The 14603-nt window shown below is 35.8% G+C and overlaps 1 protein-coding gene across 12 annotated transcripts in view; it reads left to right on the forward strand.

Annotated features, from left to right (window-relative positions):
• Positions 1-14603, forward strand: part of UNC79 (unc-79 homolog, NALCN channel complex subunit) — a 239232-nt gene that overhangs the window by 37262 nt on the left and 187367 nt on the right. For 10 of the 12 annotated variants that reach the window (XM_072839735.1, XM_072839727.1, XM_072839724.1 and 7 more), the window contains exons 2-4: positions 618-738; positions 7928-8232; positions 11401-11571. In XM_072839735.1, coding sequence (XP_072695836.1) covers positions 7986-8232; positions 11401-11571 — 418 coding nt within the window. In that variant the 5' untranslated portion in view covers positions 618-738; positions 7928-7985. The remainder of the gene's footprint in view (positions 1-617; positions 739-7927; positions 8233-11400; positions 11572-14603) is intronic. The other 2 variants (XM_072839734.1, XM_072839731.1) reach the window with 1 other exon arrangement.

Below are 14603 nucleotides of genomic sequence, written 5' to 3' on the forward strand. Positions count from 1 at the left end.
CCACCCAATCATTATATTCTTACTTAATACTCACCAAGTTATTCTCCTCTTAACATATTCTCACAGTTCAAGCATTCATTAAACATGCTACATGCTTTTATGATCATTGATTGAGTTAAAAATTTGGTTTTGACTGATGCCGCTGTGCAAGGGACTCCCTATATTTTAGGATTTTGGAGTGTTGTTGAAAGACCTTTGAGTTTTCTCCTTCGGTTTTAGTTCAGCAGTCTTAAATATAATTCTCTAGTGGCAGAGATTTATACCTATTATTATTGCTAATAATAAGCTAACTTGGAGGGTGATTATAAAATGATTTGGAGTACTGCCTTTCTTAGTGATAAAAAAAAGTAATGGATAATTTCTGAAAGGATATTAAGTCAGATAACTAAAAAAGTTTTGTGTCCTGAATATAATAATAAGAAATTAAAGGTCTTTTAAATGGTTTCTAATGGAATTCCAGTAAAAATTTCACATATTTTCCTTAAAATACTAATTAAATTCCTGTATCTAATCATTTAAAAAAACAAACTGTATACCTAATACATATTACAAGATGATTTTTCTTTTTTTTTTTTTTGCCTTTTTTTTTTTTTTTTTTTTTTTTTGCTTTTATCTAGTTGCTTCCAAGATCCGGTACTTACAGGAATATCATAACCGGGTTCTTCACAACATTTATCCTGTACCTTCAGGGACAGATATTGCAAACACCCTGAAATACTTTTCCCAGACCTTGTTAAGGTAAGCTTTAAAATATCCTCTACTTTGAAAGAATTATTAGATAGTACTGCTGAACTATTGATTGGGACCTAAACTTTTATTGAACTGAAAGTTTTGAAGGGCCTTCTGTTTTCTTGTGCTCTGCCAGAAGAGTCTGGACTCAAGTTCTCTGGGTGTATATAGCAGATCACATCATAGGCCTAACTGGAAAAAAAGAAGGGGTTGCCTGGCTATTGCCTGCTTTCCTCCATCTTACATCTTTCCAAAAGATTTGTACAGTGATAAAGGTTATATGTCTGACACTATTATAGAGTGGAATAGAAAGGAGAATTTACATTGCTAAAATTAAGAATAGGAGATGGTCTTAAATCAGAATTAAGTAGTGTTTTAGGTTCATCTGTAGTATTTCCTATTTCTTAAAGTATCATCTGTGGTAGAAACAATCTTCACCACTTCAGGCATTCAACATGCTTGGCAGTTGATGTGGACACTCTGTGAAGACAAGGAGAGGAAAACACATATTGGCTTGCTTTTACTGTGACTGAGACAGTAACCCAATTCTCATTAGGAAGAACAAGCAGACAGGGGAGCCACTCAGTTGTTTGGGAAAAAAACAGCCATGATGTGAGTGGAATGATTCCCTTTCCATTAAATTCTAAGGCTTGGTCTCTTCATTAGTTACCATGATCTTCTCACTCTGGATCTGATTTTGGAAACATACAAATTGACTTGCTACTGCTTCATTTAGCTGTGGAAGAGCCATATTTTTGTGAGATAGGAATTAGGGAAAGAACACTGGTGGGGAATGAGTGTGGTGTCCCTAGAGTTCCCAGCAGTCCATGGCTCAGCTATGGGCTGACTGAATGCTTTGCAGAAAGAAGCTTCATGCTCATCTTCTGTAGCACTGCTCTTTGTTCTTCTTATTCTTTGGAATATCTTGTCTTCTTTAGAACCTTTAGTGTCCCGTTTATTTTTTGTTTTTGTTTTAGATTTTATTTGTTTATTTGACGGAGAGCACAAGCAGGAGGAGCAGCTGGCAGAGGAAGAGGGAGAAGCAAGCTCCCTGCTGAGCAGAGAGCCTGAGCAGGCTCATCCCAGGACCTCAGGATTATGACCTGAGCCAAAGGCAGCCGCTTAACCAACTGAGCCACCCAAGCGCCCCATCCCTGTTCTCTTTTAAAGGGCTTCTGTTTATCATAGATTTCATACTTGCTCAGCAAGTTGAGAACCTTGTTAGGGGCAATTTCTCTTCTATTCAAATTGCAGGGGAAGCATTTGTTCAATTTTTATAGTGATAATCAGTTTAAGTTTATATAACAAGCATCTGATTTGTTTTTTTGAATTCTCCTTTTGTCTTTGAGGTCAGGGTTCTCAAAGGCAAGCACTTTCCTTGATTACAAATTCTTGGGGTTCTCAAAATGAGAACCGTTTTTCAATAGGAAGTAAATTTTGCATTCACTTTGTGAAGAAACTGACATTCTCATTGGCACTTTGAAGCCTACTGCTAAGTCTTCGTCATTGTGTCAGAAAGTTTGGAAATTTGGGATACTGAAGTCATGTTTGTAAGACATGTTTCCATTTTCTTGTGCAATGGATCATTAAAATATGATCATGGGTGATAACATTTTAATGGTAAAACTGCTGTTAAGATAGTTTGTTCAAGTAGCTGTTGGAGAAGATTCTGTGCAATTGAGCTGAGTCCATTTTCAAAGGAGACCACATCAGCAACTACTCCTAATGGTAATATTAACAAAATAGCTGCCATTATCATAGCAATATTATATGGTAATATCAGTAACTATAGGTGTCAAGCACTATTCTAAGAACTTTACATATTATCTTATTTAATCCCTTATAATAATTCTATGAGATGAGTGTAGTCTTATACTCATTTTACAAATAGTGAAACTAAAGCATAGAGTCATTTGACGAAGTGCTCAAAGTTGTTTTTCTAGTATGTGTTGGACCCTGGTGGTCCTAATCTACAGCACACACTCTCAATAATTACGGTACATTGCTTTTCCCTAGTATATTATCATGGTACAGAGACACTTCTTCTTCAGGTTTGGCCTTTGGGAATACCAGCATCCATTTTGAGTTTATAGCCTAGTTTAGGCTGTCCTTGAGACTAAGGGAGGAAAGGAAGTGCTTTTGTGCAAAGATTTGCCAACTTTTTGGGAGTTAAATTGAGCTGTACTTGAGGTGATGTGGATAGCATTTCAATTTCCAGGTGTTTTATCTTTCTCTCACTTAGCAATTTGTTGTGGATAGTAACAGGTCAGAGAAGAGTTGATAGCCTATAGGACACACTCACATGTAGTGGAAGAGGGAAAACATTAAGCAGCATAACATGTCATAAGTTGGATTTTAGTACTTACAGGTTCAACTCCTGGGCTGATTTAAATATGGCCCCAATGCAGTTTGTTTGTTTGTTTCTTTTTTTTTTTTTTTTCAATTTGTTTGAGAGGGAGCAAGAGCCAGAGAGATCATAGAGACAGGAGAAGCCGACTTGCCACTGAACAGGGAGCCTGACATGGGTCTTGATCCCAGGACTCTGAGATCATGACCTGAGCCAAAGGCAATCATTTAACTGACTGAGCCACCCAGGCTCCCCTCAATGCAGTTTCTTTCTTCTTTTTGCCTATCTTAGCATTAAAAACAGAAGCAACTCAAAACTCTTTTCAATTTCTTTTTTTTTTTTTTTTTTTTAGATTTTATTTATTTATCCATGAGAGAGAGAGAGAGAGAGAGAGGGAGAGAGAGAGGCAGAGACACAGGCAGAGGGAGAAGCAGGCTCCATGCAGGGAGCCTGACATGGGACTCGATCCCAGGTCTCCAGGATTACGCTCTGGGCCGAAGGCAGCGCTAAACCGCTGAGCCACCTGGGCTGCCCCTCTTTTGTTTACTGGAAATATAGATCTTAAAACTATTGCCCATGTATTTGACCAAGTTATGACCACTTTAACTGTTAGTATATATAACAATCATATTTATATTTCTTCATTTTGTTTACACTATTAGAAAGTTCAAGACAAATGAGATGGTCTAGGTATTTGGTGTTCAAGATTTTTGAAGTAAAATTTTCTACTTACTAACAAGATGGTTCCTTTTGCATTTTAGATGATTTTTACATTCAGAAACCTCTCACTTTCAGAATTCAGATTCTTGGAAAGAAACAAGAAGAAAGAATTGGAGATGAATTCTCACAGAGCAACCCTTTTTCTATTTGGATAGTCTCAAGGAAGTCAGAATTATTATTTTTATTAAAATCTGCAACCTCAAGTACTGGCAGCTTCATTTGAGTCAGGATTGCAATTTTTAGAGTAGTAGTCCTGTTTTTTTTATGCATGGCATGTAACTCTTACTGATTTCAGTAGAGTTTTGTACCTATTCCCAAAGGCAGAGATTAGCCTAGATGTTTAACTTCAATCAATTTAATCCATAGGAAAGGAGAAATTAAGTTACCATAATTGACTGTATCAGCATTGAATAGTCCACATATGTCCATTTAGCTCTTAATTAGACTCACATTAAAAAGTTCACGGGGAAAAGAAAAGTTCATGGGGGCCTCCTAAACTTTAGGTTAATAGAAGGCGAATCCTGTGCATTATTCATCTTACTAGCCCTTGAGCCTAGAGTGGAATTTGGTCCTTAGAAAGGATCAACTAATGTTTGTTGAACTGAGTTGTCTTTGGTGCAGATTTCGTCCATTGCAGCCATCCTTCTAGAGCATTTACTTCATCTAGCAGTGACCTGGGGTACCAGGTAACATTTTATCTGAGTGCTGGGCTGTACTTATTTTCATTTAGCAGGAGCCTAAATATGGGAACAGACATACACTTTACACACAACTTCAGAGTTTAGGTGTTTTTTTTTTTTCATTCAAAGTTTAGTTTTTAGTTTGCTTTAGTATTTAGAAGGACCTATGAAGATCATCTGCTTTAATTCTTTATTACTACAGAGGAGTCTGCCTATTTTACATTGGAAATATTCTGGGGCCATATTTTAAATCTAAGGTCTTCTTTAAGGATCTTGCATATTACCTGGCCCAACATTTAAAGGTTTCCAGTCTTCCTATGTATACAGTCTTTTAGAATTCCTTCCCCTAAATCTCTCTACTGGTGCCATTCAAGCTGCTAGCACATAAGATCTTTTTAAAAATCATTAAGTTTGGGGAAAGCTACTTTCCCTTAACTCTTTAGGAAACAACACTTTTGATATATTTTGAAAAGGGATTCTAGTCTCAGTTCAATAATTTTCATTGAATTATAATTTTTAATTGCTTAGGAAGAAAACCTAGACCGTATAATTATTGGTTTCAGGCCTACGGAGTCGCTTTAAAGCATAACATGGTCAAGTAAATTTTGTTTAGTGTAGAGATTCAACTCAAATGTAAAAATTCATAATCTTACAGAAAGTTTATTTGATGTATTAATTTTCTGTGCTATAAATGCCTCAGGGCAACTTCTCATCTTTCTTCGTACCCACAGGGGTCTTCTTCTCTTGGTTCCTCTTGATGTTGGAAGTAAATGTTTAATAAAGAGGATCTCAGGAGAGAGAAGGAAAGATGAAAAGTTGGTTGCTGGGTCAGACTCTTCTGAGCAGGGCATTCTGCATATTCTTTTTGGTTGGGTGTACAGACGTCTGGGGAAAAATTTTAGATGGGGTAGATGGTTTTATCATTCCCAAGTTAGACAGTTTGGTTGGGGAAATAAGGTTTTTTTTTTTTTCTGAATAAACTTCACAAAACATCATAAAATCACAATGCATTGTACATTGATTCATGAGCCCTTCTTTAGTTTTTCCACAAATGAAAACATTTCCTTACATTGAAACATGAATGGTAATATAAAACTGATTTCATGAATAACTCATCTTCAGCCATTTTTTTCTCAACTTCACTTATTAAATCTAGAGGCAGTGAGAGAGAAGTTTGACTGTTTCAATGCTGACATTCTCCCTCCCTGCATGTATAAACTTGTTGCTGCTATCATTTGGGAGCCCCACTTATAACAGGAAGGGAAAAATACCAAAACAGAGTCTCCAAAGTTGATTTGACTAGTGTCTGTTAAATTATGTCAAACTTTGGGACAATACTAAAGTATACTTGAAAAAAAAAAATAATGTGCTGTATTTCCCCCACCAAGGAAAAGTCTGATGACAGAACTGTATTTAATTTAAAGGACAGCATTAATATATGATATGTAGCTGCTTTTATTCTCTAAGGCAAAATGTCGTTTTTCTATCACTTCTATAAGATCCGCATCTTGTAACTTTGAAATGATGCTGGTAGTAGGCTAACTTAGGGCTGAAGTTTGGGAAATATTTCTGACTTATATCTGTTGTGATTCTAAAGGAATTTTCAGTGGGATAGAATCCTATAGGATTAAAACAGAGTTTTGGTGACTGGGCTTATCAAAAATATAACATTTAAAGGTGGTACTTTTAGGAATAATCAAGTTATATGAGGAAAGTATAAAGTCTGATGGAAAATCTGATGGTACTGGAATGTTGATATCCCATTGTGAAGTATAAACTTAAGTTAAATACATCACACACATACACAAAAGGTAAATCTAATCCCTTTAAAAGTAAAAAAAAATTACATTAAATCTTAAGTTATTTCTTGCTAAGAAGTATTACATAAGTATTCTGAAATTATCTTTATTATTATTAATTGTTTTTCCCTGGACATTGGGTAACAGAAGACAAAGGAAATTGAGGTAAATTAGGCACATGGAAAATTAAAAGCATGTAGTCATTTTCCTTACATTGTAACATATTTTGCACTAAGAGTAAATAGAAATAAATGTAAATTTGAAATAGCAAGCATGCTTGACACTAACCGATTCTTCACACCACTGTAAAATGGTAAATGCAATATCATTAACTAAGAACTTAGTAATGTTTGATGCACATAGAGTTAAGTATAAAACAAGGTTATTTTTATGGAATGGAACATTTATAAATTGTTACCTATTTTGATTATCATATAAGTATACTATATAAAAACATTTTTTAAGTGTAGCAGATACTATCATTATAACGTATAGCTGTTGTCTTTAATGATAAATAATATAACCTAACTTAAAAAAACCTAAATATCTGGCCAAGCAGTCATTTCTTCTATTTTTAAATTAACTTTTCTACTTTATCGCTTTTTACTAAAAGGTTTTCATTTAAAAAGGGAGGCTAAAAGAAAGCCAGTTTATATCTGGAGTTTATTTTTATTCCCATTAAACTTTTTTTTAACTTCCTAAATTATCTTTCCTGAGTTTTGTTGAATAATAACGTAAGTAGCAGCAGTAATACGTGAAATCTTATTGTATGATGTGCAGCTATATGACAGATACTGCTTGCCTAGTCTTTAGAATTTTGAAGGTAATTATTTAATAAACCACTGTTTATATTCAGAGAATAAAATGTTTCCTCCCCAACATGCAAAATTAAATAAAAACCCACACATAAATAACCATTATCATTAGTTCACAAACATATGCTATGGACCATCTACTATATATTATTTTATAGCTTTTCCAATGTAGTTTAGCTAACATTTTAGAAATATGTATTATTTCTAAATTCATATGCCTGTTTAAACTTCATTATCTCAAATGATACTGACAGAATGTCATGAAACAGTATCATAATATACATATAGACATTATTTTGATGCAATAAACATGTGATTTTTAAGACTTTCTTAATAAACACACATGTTTATTCTTTGCTAAAACATGTTTCTGCAAGTGCCATACCTATATTTTGCAGGTTTTTACTTACCTGATTAAGATAGTCTTGCTGAAAACTTCCTTTGCTTTGAAAGCTCGTTTTAATTAGTAATAAAAGCCCTAACTCATTAGACGAAGCCATTGGTTTTCCTTTGAGGAAACCTCTCCTTCACCAGATTTTAATAAGCTGTAAAACATGGGTTTGGCACTGAAACATGCATTTTTATATTTTTGCTCCTTACTAACCAGATAACACATGAGATGCAATGCAACTTCCACAAAAGAAACTCGCGTTATTGGTATCTGTGAGCACGAAGCTACGTGACCCATACTCGATTTGTAGACACTGCTGGTGTAGCAATTGCATCTTATGTGGGATGTATCTGGAGTTTTATTATTTGTTTTAGAGTGTCATTTCAATGTAATGTGCTGTTCTTTGTGTCTTTGTTGTCTCTTTTTTTTCCTTGTCCCCCCAACAGCATTTTGTCCCGCACAGGGAAGAAGGAAAACCAAGATGCCTCCAATTTGACAGTGCCCATGACCATGTGTCTTTTTCCTGTGCCATTCCCACTCACCCCATCTCTAAGACCGCAGGTCAGCTCCATCAACCCTACTGTTACTCGCTCCCTCCTTTACAGCGTCCTGCGAGATGCTCCCTCTGAACGCGGCCTGCAAAGTCGTGATGCTCACTTGTCAGACTACCCTTCTCTGGACTATCAAGGCCTCTACGTGACTTTGGTGACTCTCCTGGATCTAGTTCCTTTACTACAGCATGGCCAACATGGTGAGCACTTGATCATAAACCTTTGAGAACGTACATATATGTTTGTAGATGCTGGAGACTTGTTATTGTAATAAATTGCTTAAGAGGTCTTTGTGTGGCTAAAGCCTTGCTTACATGGAAATTTATTATGGCATTTCCCATCCTGTCATTTTTTTTTTTTTCCCCTCTTTTATGGCTAGAGGGATGTTATCCAGGTGGGCCTCCATTTGAGGGGAATGGGTTGGCGAGAGGAGTTAGGCTCTAATGTAAATTTACCGCTTTTCTCCTCATCTGCTTATCATGGAGATTCATGTTGAAATTATGACTTGAGAGCTAAGATTTAGAAACTTGCCCCTCATCCCCACTCCACGCCCACCATAAAATATAAGAAGTGGAGCCTGAAGAGCAGGTCAGATCCACAGACTAATTCTGTGATTTTTCGGAGCAAATCACAGAATCTCCCTGGGACTTACTTTTCTTGTCTTTTAAACCCAGGAGGTTCAGTAAGGAGAAATCTCTAAGAACTCTCCCAAATTTAACTAGCCACCGATAGTTATTACAGAATGTTGTTACAGAATTGGTACAGTGTATAGTGGTGCTATAAGCTGAATATGGTATCTGTTGTACAGTATTAGTGGTGCTTCATGACAAAAGCCTGAAAGCATGTTTCTTTTCTTAATGCTTTCCCTTTCTACAGTACATTTTAGTCAATGTAATTATCTTGCTTGCTTACCAGAATGGTTTATGGTTATAAACCCATAAAAAGGAGTACAATAATATCTCTTGCTTAATTATCTGGTATTATATGAGAATCAAATGGAAAACCATGCATTAAGAGAAGGCATTTTTGCAGAGGATGAATGTTTAAAACATCAGTTGTTTTAACTTTAAAGCACTGACAACTTGGACTCTATATGATACCAAAAATTCACTGTACAGAAAAATTGGGCATTTGGGAAGTGAGTGGGTTGTGAGGGTTCTTTTACTTTGTAGTTATGGCTTACTCTCTTAAGACAATGCCTAATGGTTTGTTTAGAAAAGTGTGTACCTCGTGAAAAAAATTTTTTAAAATCTACTTTCATAAAAATGATGAGATAATGATTATTGAATTTGTTCTTATATTTGCAGTTCTGTATTGTAGTGAATATTAAAAAATGTACAAATTTATAAATTTGCTGGTTGTATAATTTTGTAGTTGTTTAAGCCCTGGTTACTTTTATTGGGATCTCATCCCCCTCAGAACTTAAAGGAGACGACTCTTTGAACATAAGTGGCAGAGCTTACTGTGGCCATGGACTTGTTGGTATTTTTCCTTTGTGACAAATGGTCACTATAGACCTGCTTGGTCCTGGGTGTGTCACTGTGTGAAAGCCCCTTGATTAAGATAAAAGTATTTGGTTCAGTAACTCACAAGCCATTTAACTGTAATTAATATGTTAAATTATGACATTTTCGGGGGCGTGATTTATGTATTTACTTTTATAACAAAACTATTTTGCAACTTTACTCTTCACTGTTATCTGTACACCATGTTCTTGTTCTGCATGACAGAGCTTTGAAGAGGGGAAAAATTCACTAGACTATCCCTTAGAGGTTAAAAAGCTATGTGTCTTTCCAACATCAGAATCATTGAGGGGGCTTGAACACCGAATCCTGGGTCCTAAGCCAGAATTTAGGAATAAGAATCGTTGAGGGGTGTGTCCTGAGGATACAAATTTTTGATGAGTTCTCTGGGTGATTCTTTTCTATCTTGAATTTGAGAACCACTGTACTAGGGCTGGAGGCTGTGTCCTCACAGGGGGGCAGGGTAGTGGCGCTGGCCAAAGCTGCATTTGTGTCACAGTTAAGCTACAACTAGGCAATCCATTTTCTTCTCTGGGCCTTTGTTTCCTCATTTGAAAAATACGCCAGTTTGGCTCTCAGGCCCCTTTCAGCACTAATGTTCTATAGCAAGGCTATAATTTAGCTGGGGTGTCTTTTATGCATAGCCTCAGTTAATTCTCAGTAAAACACCTGTGGATTTTGTGTCTCAGCCACTTGAGCTCAAAGTTGACTGGCCCTTGCTTGCCAGGGTGCATTGTGGCCTCAATGCTCTCTTTGTCAGTTGATGTGCTTGTTGAGATGGCATGTTAATTCTAATGATAATCCAAAATCACATCAGGCATCAAAACTGCACTAAGAATGTAAATCTGATAAACAAAAAAATCTATTAATTCTCTTTCATAATGGGTAGGAAGATGATCAGTCTTCATTGTCCAGTCTTGACTGATAGCCCATATATTGGGAGGTCCAGAAATTTCAAAAGATATATTCAAGTATAATGGGATTTGGCATACATGCATTCTAAAGCTAAATAGTTACAGTTTTTTTAATGTCTTCTAATTTTACTCCTTATACAGGTAATAATAGTAACATTATTCATATTAATAATAATGGCTAATATTTGTGGAGCACACATGTGCTTTGTTAAGCACTCTATATTAATCTCATTTAAGCTTTCTAACAATCCATCTAGAAGTGAGGTAGGTACTGTTCCTATCCCCATTTAAAAATATTGGTGAAAAGATTATCATTAGGTGGCACATCCTTCCGTGAGAATTCATAACTAAATGCACAGGGTCATGTAGCATCAGTTTACAGCTTCTTTGCTTTGGTGTGTGTGGAATTGGCTGCTGTGCTGGAAGTCACACGTTACCTTGTTGCCCAAAACTCCAGATGTAGGAAGGTTGTGCTGTGGTAGATGGAGCAGAGATAGCCTGACTTCATATCCAGTCCTGCCCTTGACTTTTCTAAAACTTCCAGCGGGAAAATAATTTAATGGCTTTGTGCCACAGTTACCTTGTGTACAATGTAATGGAGTTAAGAATGTAGAGGATATTTCTGGATTCATGATCACATGGTAAGTGCTTTTAGTTTCTGAAACCCAGGAATGACATGAGTGCCAAGTATTATTGAAGATTGATAAAGGGTTGAGGAAAAGCTCATAAAATAGGTATTTATGTATTCACCAGCCATTTACTGAACAAACACTGTATATGCACTCTATTGAGTGTTATGTTTCAGAGCTCTAGTAGGAAGGGAGCAATAGTTGGTTATAATTTAAGCCAGTTCATAAGAACTTAAAATGTAGAATTAGCGTATTTTGTTAAATGGCAAAATATTCATTGATTACTTACTTTTGTTTTGTAGATCTTGGACAGTCGATATTTTATACAACTACATGTTTGCTACCCTTTCTCAATGATGATATTCTGAGTACTTTGCCCTACACGATGATATCAACATTAGCTACCTTTCCTCCATTTCTGCACAAGGATATTATTGAATATCTTAGCACATCTTTTCTACCAATGGCTATATGTAAGTTCAATCTTACCTAATACTGGATTATTTTAATGTATTGTATGAATGGAAATTGCTTTTGCTGTTTTAGGCTGTAGATTTTTAAGATTAAAATGGAATCACTTGCTGAATACAGGTGCTATGATTTAAATTGTCATTTCAGTATGATTATAATGGTGAGAATCAAAGAAATGAATGATGATTATACCTTGGAATTGTTTGATTGGAATAATTTGATCTTATAGAATAGGAAGAAAACATATGAAGGCACAGTCTATATTACCTACATAGAAATTATGGTATTTTTTGTCACTTAAGAAAAAAAGGTGGAGAGAGTGTTGACTCAGATACATAAATTGTTATCTTTTGCATCTCAAGGCAGAAGACTGTGTTGGGAAGAGGAGTGGACAAAGTTAGGATATACAAATCCTCATTTTAGCTCCATCTGTACATGTGCTTTGTGACGTTGGGCATCTCATATGGGTGACACCTCATATCCAGAATGGCGCTAGCAGTAGCTTCTTCTCCCAGGGATATTGCGATGATAAAAAGAGTCAAAATTTATGAACACACTTTGAAAAAAGCTAAAGCTTACAACCCTTGTGTAAGGTTCTGTTATAAATGTGGAGATAATTTGTATTCTATTTCACTTTTATTGACTTAATTCTGTAGGTTTTCTGGACATGAGCAAAGAGAAAAAACAGGTTGGGTTGTGGTTTTCATGATAAAAATCCTTCTGAAGTATTTTTTTTAAAGAAATGTATTATGGGGCAGCCCAGGTGGCTCAGCAGTTTAGCGTCGCCTTCAGCCCATGGTGTGATCCTGGGGTCCCGGGATCGAGTCCCATGTCAGGCTCCCCGCATGGAGCCTGCTTCTCCCTCTGCCTGTGTTTCTGCCTCTCTCTCTCTCTTTCTCTGTCTCTCATTAATAAATAAAAAAATAAAAAAAAGAAATGGATTATGAATTCATCCATGCTTCAGTGGATAACCTAAAAAGATTGTGGATTTAGGAGTCAAGCAGATCTAGATTCAGATCACAGCTCTGCTACCTAACTAGCTGTGTGGCCCTAGGCAAATTACTTAACCTTTCTTTTTCTTCCTTGTAAAAGGAGATTATTAATACTGGCTGCCTGGATTGTTGTGATACCTGAGATAATTTACCTGGAACATTGGTAAGGTGCTGGCTAGCACAGTGCCTGGTGTTCATTAAGTGTTAGTTTACTTTTCTCCTTCCCTTAACTCTTATTCCATTTAAATACTTTATTGGTCACATTCCATTCCTAGTGATCATTTTTCACCATTTTAATTTTATGTACTTCTGATCTTATTAAAGTCATTGCTATGAAATAGTAATTGGTAAACATATGTATCTTTAAGTTGCATTACTTATCTTACAGTTAAGCCAAATTTTAGCTCTGGAATTAAAATTTTCATGTCTTTTCAGCAAAGAGTCTGACTTGTGCCTAAATTATATAGTGATTCAAAAGAATTAGCAGACTGATTATATGGTTCAAGTAATAGAGTATTTGGATCATCTTTCTCTTTTTGTTCTTTGTAACCTGACAAGCACCTCGTTTATGAATACAATCTTAGGATTGTATAGTTGTGTTCATTGTTGAATTTAGGCATTGGAATTCTTGTTTTGTTTTTATTTATTTTTTTAAGAATTACAAGTGAGGTGCATCTTTGCTTTTTGGGTTTTTTTTTGAGGTGCATCTTTGTAATCATTAATCTAATTCATTGTACTCTCCTTCTTAGGAATAAGTTAATAATTAAGAGAGAGGTGTTGAATATATTAGGCCCCTGAAGTTAGGCTTCACACTGGTCCAGCATTGTGACAGCTAGCTATTTGTTCTTCATCCTTAATCTTCATTAATTTCTACTTAATTAGAAGCATAGACCTCAAAACATGCCTTATAGTCATATTAGAATCCTTATTTATTTAAATGTATGAGCCTTGGCCATAAGAGGAACAAAATAGTAAGTTGAGCTTACAAAATTAGTGTGAATTTTAATACTTATTAGTAGAGTGACTTGGTGCTCATTTAAATTATGAACAAGCTCTTTCTGTCTCTGGGATTTCATTGTTTTGCTGGCTGTAAAGGAGGGGTTTGGAAAACATGTTCCACCTCTAAAGTTATTTCTGGCTTACTAATTCTAGGTTAAATAACATCAATCTTATTTTATGTAAGAGGCACACATCTTCCTCTAACCCAGTTGTTGATCTAGTTCATTTATCTCGTCACTCTGGTTTTACTTTCTTGCTTCTGACTTCCACTTCTTGTCACTATTCCTGTGGGTTGACAAGTAGCCAATTTTTGTCACTTTTTTTTTTAAAGATTTTATTTATTTATTCATGAGTGACACACACAGAGAGAGAGGCAGAGATATAGGGAGAGTGAGAAGCAGGCTCCAGGAGGGAGCCTGATGTGGGATTCAATCCCAGGACTCCAGGATCACACCCTGAGCCGAAGGCAGACGCTTAATCTCTGAGACACCCAGGCATGCCTTTGTTACCTTTAAATCCTTGAAAGTATATGGTAGTAGTACCCTTTAAAGGCACATTCTATTAAATGATTCAGGTATTTCCTTTGTATTTGCTTTTTTATAAAGACACAGACCCAAAGAGAGAAGGGAGTGGGTTCACATAAAATTAATCACATAAAAATGAACTTACGTAAGAATATGTGTCTGTTGCCTGCATCTGTGTCATTTCTGTCTTTGGAAGTTGTTTCAGTGTCTCGAAATTCTGACCAAACTGTGAGAGGAGCATTTCACTTCTTCCAGAATATTTTTTTTCAGGACTGAGATGTTAGGATGAAGGATGTTGTATTTTCTGAGTATTTGATAAAGTCTTCATGACAAGAAGGTTTTTTTCTCTTTGAGATGGTCTTCACAAGGTCAAATGTAAAATGTGGACAGTTTTTCAGGTGTTAAATGTTTGTATCATTAAGAACCTAGAATATGAAGCTCTGAGCTCTAAAGTGGATCTAATGAAGTATTATAGCTCTTTCACTGTGAGGGCCATGCTTGTTTATCAGTTATGCCCTT

Source organism: Canis lupus, chromosome 9, assembly GCF_048164855.1.
Source record: "Canis lupus baileyi chromosome 9, mCanLup2.hap1, whole genome shotgun sequence".
Lineage (NCBI taxonomy): Eukaryota > Metazoa > Chordata > Mammalia > Carnivora > Canidae > Canis > Canis lupus.